The sequence below is a fragment of the Bacillus rossius genome, chromosome 1, assembly GCF_032445375.1.
Source record: "Bacillus rossius redtenbacheri isolate Brsri chromosome 1, Brsri_v3, whole genome shotgun sequence".
Lineage (NCBI taxonomy): Eukaryota > Metazoa > Arthropoda > Insecta > Phasmatodea > Bacillidae > Bacillus > Bacillus rossius.
Genome location: NC_086330.1, coordinates 187706176 through 187726086, shown reverse-complemented (window position 1 = coordinate 187726086; position 19911 = coordinate 187706176). Strand labels below are relative to the sequence as shown.

The 19911-nt window shown below is 33.8% G+C and overlaps 1 protein-coding gene across 2 annotated transcripts in view; it reads left to right on the top strand.

Moving 5' to 3' along the window:
• Positions 1 to 19911, top strand: part of LOC134527150 (protein AF-9) — a 135514-nt gene that overhangs the window by 90196 nt on the left and 25407 nt on the right. For both annotated transcript variants that reach the window (XM_063359542.1, XM_063359543.1), the window contains exon 4: positions 19703 to 19855. In XM_063359542.1, coding sequence (XP_063215612.1) covers positions 19703 to 19855 — 153 coding nt within the window. The remainder of the gene's footprint in view (positions 1 to 19702; positions 19856 to 19911) is intronic.

Below are 19911 nucleotides of genomic sequence, written 5' to 3'. Positions count from 1 at the left end.
GTCTCAATTTTACTCCCATGCCTTACCCGGGACTCAAACCCAGAACTTCTCCCACCATAAGCCGGTGTGCATCCAACTACGCTACGGAGGTCGGCTGGCGATTTACAAAACTCCGCTCATCCGTCATAATATTTCTCCAAGTCAATGCTGATAACTGTTGAGAAAACTTAACAATTTGGGGGGAAAAAAATTATCATATGTAATTATATTACTTAAACAATTATGTAAAGTAAGTACTTGAAACTTATTAAACTCATAGTGTTTTTTTGTATGTATTTTCACATTTCCAGAGTTACCATAAATAATTATAATACTTCCGTGACTTAGACCATTTTTGTTTCAATAAAGAGCTTTCGAAATGTGTCTAAACGTAAGCTAAGAAATGATTTTGGAATCAGCTAAACAATTAAACAAACTTTAATACATTTTAATATAATATTTTATATGCAAACACCTAGAAGACATTAGGAGGTTATAGTTTCATCCGTTCACCCGTCAAAAGTATAAAGTTACCAAGCTTTAGACGGACGAGTGGATGACATTTTTCAGTCCATCTTATTGGGTGCAGGTCACATAATTGACAAGACGGATAACGGATGGACGGGCTATTGTAATTCCGGCCTTAGTTCTAACACCCTTACAATTAAATTATACAGCAATTATTCTTTTGTAATGCCGTCAACTTATTAGGAATAAGTTTTTAAAGTGCGTACGTAAATTCGTTAACTAATTATTTATATATATATATATATATATATATATATATATATATATATATATATATATATATAGACACACACACATACATACATACATACATACATACATACATACATACATACATATACATACACTCACACACATACATACATCTTTTTGGGTTTTTTTGTAGGTATTTTAATATTGTAATGTGAACTTACTTAAGTTAATAGAAAGAAAAATTACGTACATATTACATATCAACAATAGCCCAGGTTAAAAAATGAAATTTGAGACTATTCTATTTATTTACTCAAGAAATAATTAAATTTTAGTGTTTATGTAATTTTTCTTAAAAATCTGGAAGAACACCCCCCGAAAAAAATTCCTGGGTACACCTATGCGATGAGCACACCGTTACAAATGTACAAATAAATTTACGTTTTGAATGTTTGCTAGCTCATAAATTTAATCAATTGTCCGGTAGAACTTGAGATCTATTATAGTCTTAATATCTGTAAGTCAGTTGTGTATTTGAATATTTGTATAATTGTGCCATTTAACACTTCAAAGAGGCTAATGAAATTATTTAATATAATATTTAAGAGTGGCGGGTTAAAGTTTATTAACGTAATGTCAATGCAATCAAAATATCGCTTGCAAATGTTAATAATGTTACGATCGCGCTTGGCTGCAGTGCTTGGCATCGCCGCGCTCGTTCGGCCTGTCTGCGCCCCCTTCCTCTCCCTGGTATCTCGTGTCATACTATCGCGCGACATCCTGACCGTCGCAGCGCGCACCTGCCTCAGATCGAGTTACTTAAAAGAGGCCGCACTGCGGAATAAAAGGACTCAGACATGTTTATCGGCGCGTTTTGTGGGAACCCGATGCTTGTTGCGTTTATCGGCGTTCTTTGAACAGCCGCCGCGTCCTTCGACAGAACTTACGACGCGTTTCTGGACATTTCGACGGCGAAGGTCGCGCGATATCTCGGAGACATGCCCGATTGTTCTGGACGGGAACCCAAGGGCTATATAAGGAGGTTGGGCCGACCTTCAAGAGGAGTTCAGTGGGGAGTTCTCCCGCGGCGGAGTTTCCGGGCGATAGTGCCGCGGGTGCGGCAGAATGGCGAAGTCCTTGGACGAAGGTTCCAGGGCAGAGAGTGAGAGTCTGAGTGAGTGGAGTCGGGAGTTCTCCCGCGGCGGAGTTTCCGGGCGATAGTGCCGCGGGTGCGGCAGAGTGGCGAAGTCCTTGGACAAAGGTTCCAGGGCAGGGAGTGAGTGAGCTCAGTGGAGTCGGGAGTTTCCGGGCGATAGAGTCGCGGGCGCGGCGGAGTCCCGAGTGAAGTGGCGAGCGAGTCGTCGTGTGGGATCTCGGCGGAGGGTGTGACGGCGGCGGCGGAGTGCGGCGACGGAGTCCCGCGGCGGAGACCCACGAGGGGTGCTGCGGCGAGAGTTGCACCGGAAGTGCGGCCCAGCGAGGTGTATGAAACAAGTGACTGGAGAATAGACATTTCTTTAAGTGTAGTTAATCATTTGCCATCTTAGAAGATTAATTTTAAGTGACAAGTAGTGGTAATAAATAAAACTGTGTGTGTGTGAAATAAAATCTATTAATTGGGCTATCCTTAACGAACCCGCTGTAAATCGTAACAATATGTTGCGTGGCGTCGGTATAGGCTAGCGTTAGTGACAAAGCATTAACAAAATGGCCATACCTGGACGGACAATTTATTCTTACGTTAATAACGTAAAAATTTCGAATGATGTTTCGCAACTTATTATATCATCAGCCTTATGATGATATCAGGTATCTTTTTTAAATCTAAAAAAAATAGGTTGTCTGTAAAGTCGGTTTACGGACGATAGTTTAACGTGACGTCATAACAAAACATTGATGAAAAAATTGAATACTGTTATGAATAAAATTGAAACATTGTTATTGAATGATCACTATTTTGTATGGATACAAAGAAGGAGTGAAATGAAATCTACAATTTAATTGATAAATTTACTTTTATTTGCACTCATTAATTCAAATATGTTTATTACTTTAAAGAAGAGATTATATTAACTATAACTTTTATACCTGGTTGCTATTTAACTTCTTCCAATCTGTGTTATTCTGTTAAGGATAGGACGATGATAAGAAAAGTAGGAAACGAATGGGAGTGTTTCAAGTTTAATGTGCCTCGAAAAAGTCAAATTGATGGTTGTTCCAATCGAGTAGAAAAGAGATATATGCGGCGTGAGCGCACAATTAGCGTAACGGGACACAGCATAACGGGACAATGTGCGTTACTGGACACTTTTTCGTGCGTGCAGCCGGCATCCATCGATTTACTAGACGTCACGTCAATAAAGTGTGTTTTGAACGTTTTCACCCTTTCGTAACACCTTTGCGCCACTTTGGCATTTTGACAGAACCGAAAATGCCGTAGACTGCACTCCAACTCTATCGCTCTGTCTGCAGTTTGGCAACAACGGAGAGGGCGACAACCAGGGAGGAGGCGAGCCCAGCATCATTTCTGATAATCGGCTATGAACACGAGAGAATGGTGTCAAAGATAAAGATAAGAAATGGGTGTGGTGTGGGGGGGGGGGTGAGGTGGGGGGGGGGGTGAGGTGGGGGGGGGGTGAGGTGGGGAGGAGGAAAGGGACAACGGAGGCAGCGCTATCCTACAAGCAACAGTTGAACTTTTGTCTCTTTCTTGCCCTATGTTTCTGGAAACGACCAACAGATGTGTTAGTATCGGAAACGTATCCTCGTAGCCGAGGGCCTAATAAGCCTTAATTTAATTTCTGGCAAATAAATGGAAGTAAAGCTTTAAGGTGTGACATTGCCCGTGTGGGTACTAGACTCGATTCTCATGCATCATTCCTACAAAATATAAATAATTATGGGCTCGCTTAAATCTGGATGAAAGCATGCTTCGTTCAAACTCTGTGCATCTGTTCTGATTCACAAAACTATTTCACTTGTTACAGCTTGTCAATTGCAGTTGACACAATAGCTATAGACCTTATGGTGCTCAAACAGCTTAGGTTGAGGTCAGATTCACTCGTGTTTCTCTAATTGAATTTAAATAACTTCTTTTTACAAATTAAATACTTATACACTCAGAGAAGCTTTGCCGAGGAAAACTTGAACAAAACTGATAGGAAAAGGAACTTAGAAACTATGTCAACATTAGTGTCACGTACATTGACAACAGAAGAAATGATTAGTAAACCATTCAATATTTAATAAACTTTATGATAAAATGTAATTCACAGCTCAGTAGTTAATGAAACAGTAGATTTAAATAAATAGACTTAATATCCGAAAAATCATCTTCTCAATGTCACTTAAGAAATGTGAGGAAAAACAACCTACACCTACACAAATTAATTAAGAAACATTTTCACAGAAGAGGAAAGTGTTTGCACCACTTCGGTGATCACTAACAAAATCAAAACAAGAGCTAGACACATTGATGGGTGCTTATTTTGATAGTATATAGTGCCACGAATAAATGAAATTAAGTATTTTTATATTAATTGTAAGCAAAATAAATTGACAAAAATAATAATGATTATTATTAAAATTAGAATGTTCTGCATTCATAAATACTACAAAGGTCAATGAATATCACAGCTGAAGTCCTTGGGGTGCTTAGAGCATCCTGCGTTAGGCAGTGTATGTAGAAAGACTGGGAAGTTGGCAGCATGGGAAGGCATAGGTTGACAGAGTGACCCTGTAGAATGACCATTAGTATAGTTTAGGTACACTCCACAAATTTTAAAGAAACAATACACAGCTGAAATATCAAAAAAATAAACTAGGTTTAAATGAATTATGAACAGAAGCACATACTAATTTCCTCGGCCACACACTATTGTGACATATATTGTGACTGAAAGGTATTCATCTGTTATAGCATCCTACATAACCTCATTGTGTGGCATTGAAAGTTACCCAAAGACACTATAACATATACATGTTTCAGACATGTCGGATCGTTTACATTTACTGTACTATGTTATTATGTATTAACCAAAGAATTTGTATAAATTACTATAGAGAAATAAGAACATATTGCCATTTATAACCAAACATAATATGTTAAAAAGAATTAAGACATATTGTAATAAACTGGGAAACAAAATAACACACAAATATCAGATTGGTGCTGGTTGTAATTATAGGCCTTTTAAAAAATAAAACAATGTAAAACAAACATCAACAAAACAATTAACATATTAACAAAACATTACTGAGTATTATATATTAAGTAACGAGCTCGTAGACAACTAGATACGTACCAAGTATTTATATTAGATTGATGTAAAAAAAAAAACAATTTAAGTTACTCAACAAACATTATTTAAAAAAATTAAATCATCAAACAAATATTAAATTATTGAAGTCTTCTTAGAATTCTTTCTTCAGAATGAAAATTAATTGCCGGAAATGTTCCAAAGTGTATAAATCCATGGTACTTCGTTGATTCAAGTTCAATAACAGAAACTTGCATGATGATCACGTAGAAGTTGAAAACTGTTATATAACCTTTTAAAATAATAATAATAATAAAATGAAATTTCTGGCTTGGTTTTGAAGAGGTCAATTCCCATAAATGAATTTAGATTCCTGGAACACCAAAGCCAGGATGAGGCCCATGACTCGAACCGCTATGGAATGAAACCACAAAAAATATTAACCTCCATACATAAAAATAATTATCATGGGATACACTTTTCTCACAGACGAAACATTTACTCACCCGAAACGGCGATAACAGATAGGTTGTTACATTTTATGATGGTTTTTACATCAGCACCAAAAAAATACAGGCCAAATGGCCGAAAAGAAATTGAAAAAGGCAAGGTAAGTCTCTTTCGTTTGGCATGACAGAAATCATAGAATTTACAATAAGTAGAGGGTATACAAACAAAACAAAATATTCATAGAACCAGTATTGTAGTACTTAGTGTTTCCCTTACACATTTCATTATAATAGAAACAAACACATTTAATACATTATTAATTACATAGCTACACAAAACTTTAACATTAAGTTAATGAAAATTCGTAAAGGTAAATAAATATTAAATACAATCTTTGCATAAAATATTTAAAATTTATTTATCACGAAAGATTAATAGAAAAGTGAATAATTTAATTGCTCATAAAATCACGAGTGCCATAACTAGAAACGGCACACACTCCTCCCCTCAAAACCGACGCTACCGTCTTAAAAAAAATCTCAGATCCAGGAAATAGTCAACATTCACGGACAGACACGAGCATAAAACCCAGATAATTACTGAGAATCAGTGGAACACTATCCTTATAAACTCAATGCACAATGAGGAATATACACCTCTACATACAATTATTAAAACAAAATGGGGACTATTCACCCCTGCTTATTAAAAATTATTAAATGCTCGCTCAAGTAAGCTAAACAAAAAAACTCGGTCTCGGAATCGAGATCAATTATCTGAACGTAGGATGATCACATACCTACGAGAGACAAATCTCAAAGCTAAAGTGGAAATGAAAACCGAAGATCAAAATGCCAAAGGACAAAAAAAATCAGTGTGTAATTGTAGAAACAAGACAGGACAGAATGGTGGTACAAGTACCCAGGACAGCCAGTATATACTACAGCGAAAGAGGACGATACCTCATATAAAATGCCCGTCGGCTTATAAAGAAAAATGGGGACTATACACCCCTGCATATTAAATTATAAAAACAAATCCTGGTCGCTAAGATCCTGATCCTAGAGGATACCGCTCTAAACACTGCAGTTCATACAACACATCATGATAAAATTAAAAAAATTGTCAAATAGAAGAAGACCTAATCAAAGTTTAACAATACTTACATTGACAATAAAGATCAAAAGCACATGAAACATGAGCCAAAAAAAAAAAGAAGATCAAAATTCTAAAATGCTTATTCAAAGTGACAACACAAAATTGAAAATGAAAAAATTAAGAAAATGGCAGTCCAAAGATGAATGACTAGGTCCCATACCCTAGACACTCAAGAAACAAATTAGCACCTGCAAAAGCAAACTTGACCACTAACACAAAATTTAACATCAACAAAGTTAAGAGTCAGCAAAAGGGAAGTGAATAAAAACTAACTGCCTGCAAATTATTCAAAGAAAAATTTTAGAGAGGAAATCAAAGTAGAAACCATACCTTAAGGGCGCCGTCTGTACGATGGAAGGAAACCACTGTAGACATTTACCTCTATATCTCTCCTTTAGAAAGAACTTGAGATTTTCAATTTTTGTTTGGGCAGGAAAGGAATAAAAAGAACATTCGACGTCGGTCTGGTGGATTTAAGTTGTTACATACCCACCTTAACACTTTTGCGACCCCGCCAATATCAAGAAAATGGCTCTTTTCAACCTATTTTTTGTGCAGTAAAAATCGTCAGAATTAAAGGAACTCACCAGTCAGACGCGCCCTAGACCTTCTTGCATTGATTCCTGCATTTGAACAGGCATGTCACCGCGGAAAATCTTCTGAGGCACTAATAAAGGTAAACGTATGCACGGGCGAAACTGCTAGCCACCTCGTGGCGCCCTTTGTAGCTGTACCGGTAGCCGGCTGCTATCTCTCCCGCCGCGGTGGCGCGGAGCGTGGACGGGGGGAGGAGGGGGGAGGACTTGCCTACTCAGGGCGATAGTGGCCCTTCTCCTCCTCTTCCCCCTGTCGGAGGAATAACGGAACAAGAATGTGTAAAGGAATTATGGAGTGATATTCACAATAGACCATTTCACGTATTCGGGGACCATTCAAAGAGCAGTGAACGAGAATACTATTATAATGGTTGTAGAAGCACAGAAGAGAATATAGTTCCAAGTATGAAAAGTATGGGCATGTGGGATGAAATAATGTCAGCAAATAATCTGGTTGTTCATCATGCAGAAAGTCTCTTGAAAAACATGACAACAAATAGAGCTGAGTCTTTTAATAATACAGTGGCAAAGTTTGTTAGTGGTAAAAGAGTCAACTTTTCTCTCCGTGGTGGATACCTTACCAGAAGTGAACTTTCCGTGATTTCGTGCAATGCAGATGGTAACGAACAAGCCAAAATTTACAAAAAATTCACAAATCACAGTCCTGGTGAATATTAAAATATGTAATTATATATTTAAAAGCAAAAAAATAAATTCTACTGAAAAAAGAAAAAAAAAAGCGCTTGGAAAACCCCACAAAGAAGACTAAAAACAAAATTAACTTTTCAGAAGACTCACATTATGGCAATGTTTCTCAGATACCAGACATGAATCCTGAAGAATACGAAAAGAAAAAAGAAGAATTCTTGAGAGGACTGCAGCGTGACAGCAAAAAAATTCAGGATATCCAGTTATCATCCACTGGACAAAGGCACTGTATCTTGTGGAAATGTGAAAAAGCAAAGTGTCTTGACGGCTTCAAATTTCGGAAAAATATGTCGAATGAGAGAAACAACACCGCGCTCTAAACCAGTTCAATCTATTTTATATTCAACCTTCTCTGGAAACAAAGCAACTAAATATGGAATTGAGAACGAATCTCATGCAGTCACTCAGCTGGAACAGGAGCTGGGCTTAGTCATAATTCCTTCAGGACTTTTCATTGACGAAAAGTCAACTTCTAGCAGCATCGCCTGATGGGCTCATTGGTAGTGATGGCATCATTGAAATCAAATGCCCTGCAACTGCCAAGACTAAGCTTCCTGAAACGGCAATTCTGGAGAAAAAAAAATTAATTTTTGTGAACTGAAGGATGGAAAAATGCATCTCAAGATCGGTCATATGTACATGTACCAAATTCAGGGACAACTCCACATTACAGATCGCCAATTCTGCCTTTTTGTCGTTTGGACTCAAAAGGAATGCTTTTTCAGAAAAATCACAAAAGATGACCATTTCTGGAAAAGTTTAATGGACGAAAAACTTATACAGTTCTACATGAATTCATTACTGCCAGAGTTGGTCGACCCAAGATACACCCGCAATCTTCCCATAAGAGAGAACCTAAGTAAAAATTAGGTATCAATTTTGTTCAGTATCGTCTGTGGACTACGTAAGAAGAACAATATTAAAAATTATATTATAAGTATATTTATAAATAACATACATATATATTTAAGAAGGAAACAAAAACAATATGGAATTTCTTTCCATAACAATGACAGTGAATTAACACATTCATAAGCAGAGGGATTGTAATGGGTTGAAAGGATTTATGATATTTACAAACAAGTTGTTGAAGATGTTATCAAGCTCGCTGCTCAATCTTACATTTTATTTGTCAGAACCACACTAACGTGTCATGATGTAGTCCTTCAATGAAGATATTTAGAAAACACAGCGGTTTAATTTCAACTTAAATATTGTGTTTTACAATGTACTTTATATAGGACTAGTATTTATACAGGTAATATGCTAAGTGTCATTCTGATTGGGAAATGATGTTTAACATGAAAACCAGTTTAAATGTGCTCGTGCATATGTGTGTGGTGAGTTTAAGAAAACTAAATGCAGAAGGTGATTTCAAACAGAACATGTAAAATTGGTATCTGCATAAATAAGAAAGTAAAGGTGTGGACATTGTTGGAAAAAATAATGTTTATTTTTGGATTGTATGTAAATACATTCAAAAATTTAATTAATCTTTAACACAGTTCTATATTTAAAAACAATTTTATTTTGTGGGTTATCTCTATGCATTATTTTCTTCTTCTATTTTGTTTGGTTTGTGGATTCTTAGGTATATTTTGAAGACAGACTACCTATTGTTATTGAAGCAGTTTACAAAGAACGAGTGCAGGAAAATTTTAAGATAATTTTTCATTTAATGTTCTATAGATACCGAAGCCATCGTAAAATAAAAAATTTGTGTGTATATACATACATATAAAATTTATGGACACGATACTGCCTTAATTGTGCACAAATCATTTCCAAACTAATAAATAAAATATAGTGTGATCGCCAAATTACAATATGACTAGCCCGGTTATTGGCAGACAAAGATAGTAATTTGGTTATTACCAAATTTGAGAAACTCTAAAGAACATATATGATCTCTGAGTATATGTTTATGATTATTGGTGGTTAATCAATAACAATCGGTAACACTTTACGTTAAGGTAATCCACTGTGTTATTAATAAACGCAAAGTTATACTTTATCATTAATCTTAATTTTGACTCCAATTCAAAGAATAACACAAACTATTCACTATTGTAATATTACTAGTTGTATTACTGGAAATGAAATTGTTTTCACATTATAACATAACTTGAATTTTTACACGAATACTATATCATACCTGCCAACCTTTCCGATTTTTCCGGAAGTCTTCCGAATTATAACTGCTCTTTACGATTTTCCGAAATTGTCTGAATTCTTCCTATTTTAAAATAGCTTCGCGGTAAAAAAAAAAAAGTCGGTGTCTTCCAAATCGATTCAACATTCATGTCGATCGATGTATCGCGTGTTGTGCTCATGACTATCGATTGTTTTTTCTCGTTTACACAGTTCTACAGAGAGTACGTTGTCGCTTGTTCGTTCGATGGTTAGTTAAGACGGGTGATTTTGATTTATAATTTACGAGCTAAATTCGTGGAGTTGATGGTATTTTGAAATATGATAAAATTTGTAGAATAATGCTGTCAATACTTTCCATTCCACACAGCAATGCGGAATGTGAAAGGATTTTCAGTTTGGTGAAAAAGAACAGAACACAATTCAGATACTCCATGTCCAGTGACACTTTAGAATCCCTTTCAATATTGAAGACAAGAAAATCAAATTTGTATTATGAACAAAATTTTAGTTCTGAGTTCTTAAAGAGAGCAAAGAAGGCAACAGTTGCTTCTTTAAAGCCACAGTGCTCCAGTGCTCCAAATTAGCTAAGCATTTATTTATTATTTTTCTTCTTCTTATAATCCACATTGTTTGACTATGTTATATTAATTTTCTGGTAAAATTATTATCGGAAGCCAAGATAGATTCTGTGAGTTGTATTCTTGTGTGAAATATTGTGCTGATCTTCAAGTATCACAGTCAACAGGTAACAACACACAAATATTTTTTAATGTAGCTATATATTATTTGATAGTGGGTGATTTGTGTAATTTAGTTGTATTTTAGCAGTACAAGTCTGCATTGTAGCCATATAGGTAATTTTTTTTGTCGAAATCGGTAATTTTATTTGTGTTAATAATCTTCCTAATTCAGATTTTCATAGGTTGGCAGGTATGCTATATTCAGTAGAATGTTTTAAACGATTAATATTGCACAACCTGTGTAATAGAACACCTCTTCAAATAAAAATTTAATATTTATATTGAAATAATATCTTGGAACTTGATATTACAAATCTTGCTATATTCAAATGTAACGAAAGTTTTAACTTATTTTAGCTCAATCGGGACTCTTCAGTTAGTATCTCAGGTTATATGGGTGTAATTAGGTGAATCAGAAATAAGATTGATAAACTGCTATCGGGTTATGTACTACTACTAATTAGAAACTTGTGGAGTTGGAAAGATGTAACAAGTTCTCGTAGTTCATAGTTACCTCAGAATATGCCGCAAGTTAAGGACAATACAACCTTAATATAGGGTATTTCAACTATACCATGATCTGCGCATCTCAGTGACAACATTCGTAATGACGTAGTGATGTCCTAGTTCTCGATCTTCACAATGATGGCTCCACAGGAACAGCGGCCCTCAGTGTATACGACTGGATGTTGTACAGGTTCCGATGTGGACAGCGATTGGTAGTTGATGGGTCTCCAAAGCGGTGATTCTTGATGACGATGGACAGTTGTTCACATTCTTGATAATGATGTAGTTCTTTACTATCCTCGATGACGACTATGTAGTTCTTGACTATCTTCGAGGACGACTATGTAGTTCTTGACTATCTTCGATGATGATTATGTAGTTCTTGATGAATATTGCCAGCGATGAACTATAAGTTTTATATAAATTTTAGAGTCGTATATCTCAAAGTCTCAGTCAAGTCTGTTGCTTATCATTTTCTTTTATGCTCACTGTTCGAATTCCACATTCCTAATAAAAACCCTCCATCGACCTTGTAATTCAAAAGCAAGAATAGAGGAAATAGGCAAATAAGTATTTAAAATCCAAAGATATCGTTGTTAAAATTTACTATCAAGTATAATGAAAAGAAAAAGAAGAAAGTTCCGTAAAACACAAGTTGTGGCAATACTTCACAAATATATATATATATATATATATATATATATATATATATATAAATTTTGAAATTAAATAAAACTATCAATTACTATAAACTACTGGTTGGTTTATAATACCGTATTTACCCGAATAGAGGCCGACCTCGATTATAGGCCGGCCCCTAAATCCTGTTCACTGTCCAGTGGAAAAAAAGTTAGTTGTCATCCTCCACATTAGAATCACAATCACTTGTATTGTCTTCTTCTTCTTCCTCACTGTCATGTTGCTCACTTCCACTTATTCTGTCTTGCCACAAATCATCATCTTATAAATATTATAATAAATATAATATATCTGATAAATATTATAATAAACACTAAATTACACCTTACGTTATGTACCACGTGTTTACTAACAAAGTTTTTTTGTAGGTTACCGTAGTTTGTCACTGGAATCTGATCATAGGTTACAGTAATATACCTACTAACGAAAGACGTCAATACCAGTATTGAAAGTTAGAAAACAGTATTTATCTATGATGAAACACCAGTTGTGCCAACATCCATGATGTTTCATGCTCAAATGTGACGCCATTTTGCAGTTACACTGTTTCATAATAGAACACAACCCTAATAAGCACAGATGTTGGTAACTCTGCAGGCTAATGTTTTCTTTACCTATAATTCTTAACGTATGTTGCTTACATACATACAGTATTCCCCAACCAATATATTAGTTAGTGAAATTGCTATTGTCCACGGAAAACCAAATTCAATTGTGTAAATCATTAAATGCGGTTATAGAATACTTTTCATTTTTAAAGTACCGATAAGTAATTATTTTAATTGATTTGATTCAATGCTTTTTGTCTTGATGTGCGTTTCTAGGCCAACCCAATATTTTGAAGGTAATTTTTGGAGATAAAAACCTCGGCCTCTATTTGGGTAAATACGGTAGTAACAAAATTTTGGTCGAATTCTTTAATGGACATAATCCCACCAAAGGGGTAAAATTAGGAATGTTTTGATTAACTTAACAATCGCATGAAATCCCATAGTATGACAAATATTGCATCGTTTGAACGTATTATAACTCGTAGGAGTAATACCAAAAACCTTTGAATACATTTTTTGATACGAACAACCATAAATGCGCAAGGGTCGGAAAAAACATGAGTTTGAGGACAGAAAAGTTCGTAACTTCCTTAGGAGACACATCATCAAATCTGTTAGTATTGTTTGTAAATGTTATAATTTATAACACAATTTTTTGTCTGAAACAATTTTTGATAAGCCAAACGATTGCTCAAGGGGTTGTAAATAGCAAGGGTAGAAATATAAAAAAACTCAATTTTCATACCATGTAAAATATTAAATACTTTCTTATTTATGGTAAAACCCTTAAAAATGAATTATATAACAATTAATGTTAAATGTATATTTTTATTTTTTATCTAAAACTTTGGTCAAAAACAATTTTTGATTAGACCGCAAGAAGTTGAAAAAAAAAAACTCATGTGGAGATAAGAACTAAACAAAACTTCCGTACCATGTACCTACACTATCAAAGTCATTCATATTTTTATTTAACTTTCTATATATTGTCAAGAACGATTATATGAAGTAAAATATTATGTAACCAGCCATTACTGCAAGCCATGGGAATAAAAACTGTTAAAAGACAAAAAAAAATCATAACTTTTTAGTTGATATACTATCAAAAATGAAATAATTTATTGCCAAATTCCTAAACATTATCCAAAACCTTTGGCTGAAACAATTGTTGATACAACAAACTATTTACAGTTATAATAGAGGTTGAAAATAGTTTTATAGTTCCTATCAAATATGTAGAAATGTATTTTTTACTATTTTCATATTATCATAAACAATGATCCAGAGCAAAATTTTTTTGTGACCACTTATTAGTGCAAGGTATGAAAAGTAGTGTTAGAAGGTAATAAATTTGTAGGCATAATATGAAATACGTTCTATGATATTCAGTCCTGGATGAATTGAACTAAATCTTTTAAAATAATTTTGGGCCATGGGATAAGACAGTGTTCATTCGATCATTTTGAATAGTTTAGAACGTACAGGATGCTTAAAAAGTTTCAGAAGTTTATAGAAGTTTTTTTGAACATTTCATGAAGCGATAGGTACTTCGAAATCTACCTAAACCTGTAGTCTGTGCCGAGAGGGATGGATTTCGTTTACTCAATTTGTCATACTGGAAAAACTGCGTAGTGCAGTGCTTATGAAGAAAGTTGAATGACAAAAATTTATTTTGCAGCTGCCTTGAAGAAAATGTTTTTTGCTGTAAGGTATATTTTTATTTTGTTACTTGATGATTTTATATTATTGAATAATTTTTTTTTAAATTTAGATTTGTTTCATTTGTTATCAAACTTTTTTAAAACTTATCTACTTTTTATTTCATACCAAACATTCTTAAACTTAAAAAAAAATTCCATTATCAAAACTCAAAATGTAACAGCCGTTAGTTAAAAATGTGAGCCTTTTAAATTATTTGTATTTAAAATATCCGTACTACTGATTTTAGTCTGGAAATTTGCCTGCTTGCCTACGTATTTTTGACACTCTTGTGACTGAATAAAACTGCCCGCGCCCTTGGTGCAGAAATGCTGTTAATTTAGTAACCGATCAAAATTTAAAAAATATATATACATAAAAATTAAGAAAAAGTTCAAAAGTTAAACATTTTTGGTATTAAATATATATAAATTAAAATGCTCATTCACAGCGTGACTGTACTGGTGGCATCATAGAGGTTTTCAAGTAGTTTTGCGAATTACCGGGAAAACATCACATTGTAATCAACCATCAATGTAAAGTAGTGTCTAGACATGTATTTCTAAGTCAGTAATTCAGACAGAATTATTTTTTACGTATGCAGTCACATTTGTCTGTGTGACATATACACAATAACTTAGTGTTAACACGTTACTATCAACCACTAAAATAAGTATTTTGCTATATCGCTACACTAAACATATATGCAATTGGCACGCCGGCTACGGTAAACTAAAGGACGCAGAGTGATTCAGACACATGGCGAGGTGGCAGGGCGGCTCTTATCTGGCCAGCAGTGTCGGCGTGGGGAGGAGGGTGGGCACTAGTGGGGTGGGGCAGTGAGAAGGAGGAGATAAGAGTAGTTCCGAATGTCGCCACTCAGCTCCGAGCAAGAACGACATGCTATGTACGCGGTCACGCGTTTACTCTCTAGCCAGACGGCGCCCTTAAAATGAATAATATGCCACTATACGACAGTCTCACCAAGCAGAACTCCACTACACGAAATTCACCAGAGATGGCTGAAACGGTGAGTCGCAGCAACACCGAGCCGAAGCCGCAACCACCCTAGCAAACTCCATGCAGCAGACACCCCACAGGAGAGATGCCTTACAGCAACAAACCTATCACACAAAATCAAAACAAGAGGAATATCAAAGTTCAAAACAGAAAAAACCTGCAAGAAATTGATTATGATGTGTGACTCACATGAGACACCCCTAAGACAACATACCACATGAGCTAACACACACTACATAACCTACAAACAGAAATTTCTAAAAACAAATGTATAAATTTTGGATGACAATACAAGGAACAAAACAAAGCTAATAGTGTTATTTTAAATGATGACACTAATAAGATAAACAAAATATAAAAAAATAATAATTCAAAGTTAGCACTCAAAATTTAATTATTATTCAAAACAAATAAATCACAAAACAGATTATGAACCTAAAATGAAACTACTATTAAAATGAGCGATTAGATATTCCATGACAGATATATGGTTTCATAAAAATGACTGAGGTCTGCAAAGGGAAAGTGCTGGTGAAGCCTAAACACTTATTGATGGCTCACTGGCTCAGAGGACCCAAAACAAATATTAATTTAAAAAGTTTGCTTACTGGCTAAACTTGACCAAAATCCACAAAATAATATTAAAAAAACAACCAATTATCATCTGGAAGTCACTTACTCCAAACAATACAAAATTGCATATAACAATGCCTTAAAACTATAAAACTTTCTATAATAGTGCTTTAAAAAAATAAAAAGATAAACGAAAAATTTTAACAGAAGAAAACCACTGACCTTTTACTGGAACTCACTGAAAGAAAATAATTAAGAACAAAACAAAAGCAAAATAATGTAATTTAAATGAAGACAAAACAATAGGCTCAAGAAGAATAAATTTAAATGAAGACCAAAAACAGCTCACGACAAAATATCAACCCAATACTTAATCAGAAGGTAAGTTTACTACAAATTAAACACTTACTAAACAATGCCATTCCTCATTAAACTTAGGTTACCATAACCTCAATTATTAAACAGTGCAATGAAAAGCACTAGAACACTCATTAAATCAACATACGAGGACAACGACAAAATGACTCTTCTAAGAAAATAAATAAAAATACATACCCAAGATGACCTATAACAAAACATGGGCAAAAGAAACAACATTAAGATAATTAAAACAACTGGCTAAAAAAAAAATACTAAACGATGGCAACAAAAACCAAAAATACCTATCATGGTTAGGTTATGAAAAACGTGCCCCAATTGGTGATACACAAAGAGTAAATAAAACAACACCAAATAAATTTTTTTACTGAAGTAACAAAAGAAACCACAGACCACACAACATATGAAAACCTGCAAAATAAGTTTAAAAAATTAAAATATATTATGAAAACGGGAAATAATATTAAAAAAATTCTCTCAACAAACAAAACTTGCATCAATACCTATTTAATACCATTTAGAATTATGTTAATAAAGAATATGCAAATAATATTATCTATCATTAAAACAATTACAGTTAAGTACTTTAAAATATAGGATTAAAAAAAAATTAGTTTACAAATATTAAAAATACTATTAAAATTCATAAAAAAAAAATTATTTAAGAATGTAAGAGATTATATCACAAAAGAGAATGTTTATGAGAAATTTTACACAACAACTTATTTAAGGTTATAGAATCTTAAAATTAAAATTATGATTTAGTTTCTTCACAATTATATATATATATATATATATATATATAAAACAAAATAATAACATAGTAAACAGCAATCCACGCTCTGCTACCATTATTGAGAGACATATTTTGACTGAAAGGTATTCATCTGTTATAGCATCCTACATAACCTCAATGTGTAGCATTGAAAGTTACCCAAAGACACTATAACATATGAAAGTTTCAGACATGTCGGATCGTTTACATTTACTGTACTATGTTATTATGTATTATGTATTAACCAAAGAATTAGTATAAATTATAACCAAACATAACATGTTAAAAAGAATTAAGACATATTGTAATAAACTGGGAAACAAAATAACACGCAAATATCAGATTGGTGCTGGTTGTAATTATAGGCCTTTGTAAAAAATAAAACAATGTAAAACAAACATCAACAAAACAATTAACATATTAACAAAACATTATTGAGTATTATATATTAAGTAACGGGCTCGTGGACAACTAGGTACGTACCAAGTATTTTTATTCGATTGAAGTAAAAAAAAAACATTATTTAAAAAAAATTAAATCATCAAACAAATATTAAATTATTGAAGTCTTCTTAGAATTCTTTCTTCAGAATGAAAATTAATTGCCGAAAATGTTCCAAAGTGTAGAAATCCATGTTACTTCGTTGATTCAAGTTCAATAACAGAAACTTGCATGATGATCACGTAGAAGTTGAAAACTGTTATATAACCTTAAAATAATAATAATAATAATAAAATCAAATTTCTGGCCTTAGATTTGAAGAGGTCGATTCCCATAAATGAATTTAGATTCCTGGAACACCAAAGCCAGGATGAGGCCCATGACTCGAACCGCTATGGAATGAAACCACAAAAATATTAACCTCCATACATAAAATAATTATCATGGGATACACTTTTCCCACAGACGAAACATTTACTCACTCGAAACGGCGGTAACAGATAGGTTGTTACATTTTATGATGGTTTTTACATCAGCACCAAAAAAATACAGGCCAAATGGCCGAAAAGAAATTGAAAAAGGCAAGGTAAGTCTCTTTCGTTTGGCATGACAGAAATCATAGAATTTACAATAAGTAGAGGGTATACAAACAAAACAAAATATTCATAGAACCAGTATTGTAGTACTTAGTGTTTCCCCTACACATTTCATTATAATAGAAACAAACACATTTAATACATTATTAATTAAATAGCTACACAAAACTTTAACATTAAGTTAATGAAAATACGTAAAGATAAATAAATATTAAATACAATCTTTGCATAAAATATTTAAAATTTATTTATCACGAAAGATTAAAAAAAAAAGTGAATAATTTAATTGCTCATAAAATCACGAGTGCTATAACTAGAAACGGCACAACTCGGTCCACTTGGTTGTAAAAGAGTTACTTCGTGTGGGAAGAAACAGCATCACAATTGTTATTTATGTCTTTAAGGGAAACTATGTAATGTAAAAGATCTTTAATCTAGACATTTGGGACCACTGCCATGTAGAGGTTTTGTCTTAATATCGGATGTCAATATAATTTCAATGGGAATACCAATGAAAAATAAAAAAAATATATATTAAAACAGTAATTGTTATTACCTGCTCTATGGAAATAATAATAAATATTATTATTGGTTTTCAAAAAATTACTACTGAAATGTACATGTTAAAATTGACAATTTTTATAAAATATTTTTGAGATTATTAATGAATTAGTACTAGATTTTACTGTTGCTGGTATTGGAGTAAATTTTTGTCCTACCATCCCCAGATGTGTTTTACTATGTGTACTATATTATATGTTTGCACTTTCTTAACTTGGCTAAAACATCAAGTTACAGTAATATATGGAAATTAATTAGTGTTTCCTTAACTGTATTTGGGATAAGGTAGCTCTTTTCAACAGCTAGTGCTTCCATTATGTCTTTGTTTAGCAAGCATTCATTTACTGTGCACGAGAAATTTAAATTGGTCTTTTATAATTAGCTACTGTATTAAAAATTATTTCCTGATGTTCTTTATGATTAATTATTTTGCAAAACTAAATAAACACACATATTTATATATTACAGTTGGAATTAGAAGATCAGAAACTAATATTTTAGTGATTTGGGCTAGTTCTGGGTAATGTTACAATAGTAGCACGCTATTCTGTGTTGCTGTGGGGCAAAGCCAAGTCACCCTTATTGAGAAACTATCTGGGTAGTATGTGGGATCCTTACAGGGAGCAGTACCTATTAGGCAGAGCAAGGTTCTTTATATAACTCTGTCAGGGCATCATACATGGTCAGTTGCACGGCCGGGGAAGCCGGGCAGCATCCCAGTGCCCCGTGCAGGTCTTTTCGTTAAAAATGCAACTGTCATTACATTATTCACTTTAAAATGTGAATGCAATTTATTCAAATTTCAATAAAATGACTATTTATTAAGATAAATCCGCAGGCCTTTTCCATACCCCAAGTAAGGACCCTGTCCAATATATTAGGGCCTGGCAAAAGTGAATGGCCCAGGGCCTCACAAAGGACATTGTATATAAGGCGACAAAGATTTGGGATGGTACTTCAAGGTGAGATTAATGTGCACTGTAGTTATGTTCATTAGGACATTATGGTTTTTCACTGGAAGTATTAGTGAAAAATACACTATACTTCACAATAACTCTTCTAGTTACAGGTTTTTTTTTAAAATACAAAACCAATGTTTTGTTATTGTAACACTATTTAGTATGTGTTGGTGTGCACAGGTGGGTGTTGTAGGATCTGATCCTGGAGTTCAGCTGGTGCCAACAGAAAAGGCAGTTGTTGTGGAGGACGGTTCATCTAAAAATTTGGCCCCCCCACTGATAGGAAAGCCTAAGTTAGGGGGGGCTGACACTCCAAAGAAGCACAAAGTCAAGGTATGTTCACTTGGTATTGCATTAGTATACCCATGTTTCTCCCCCAGAAATTATTA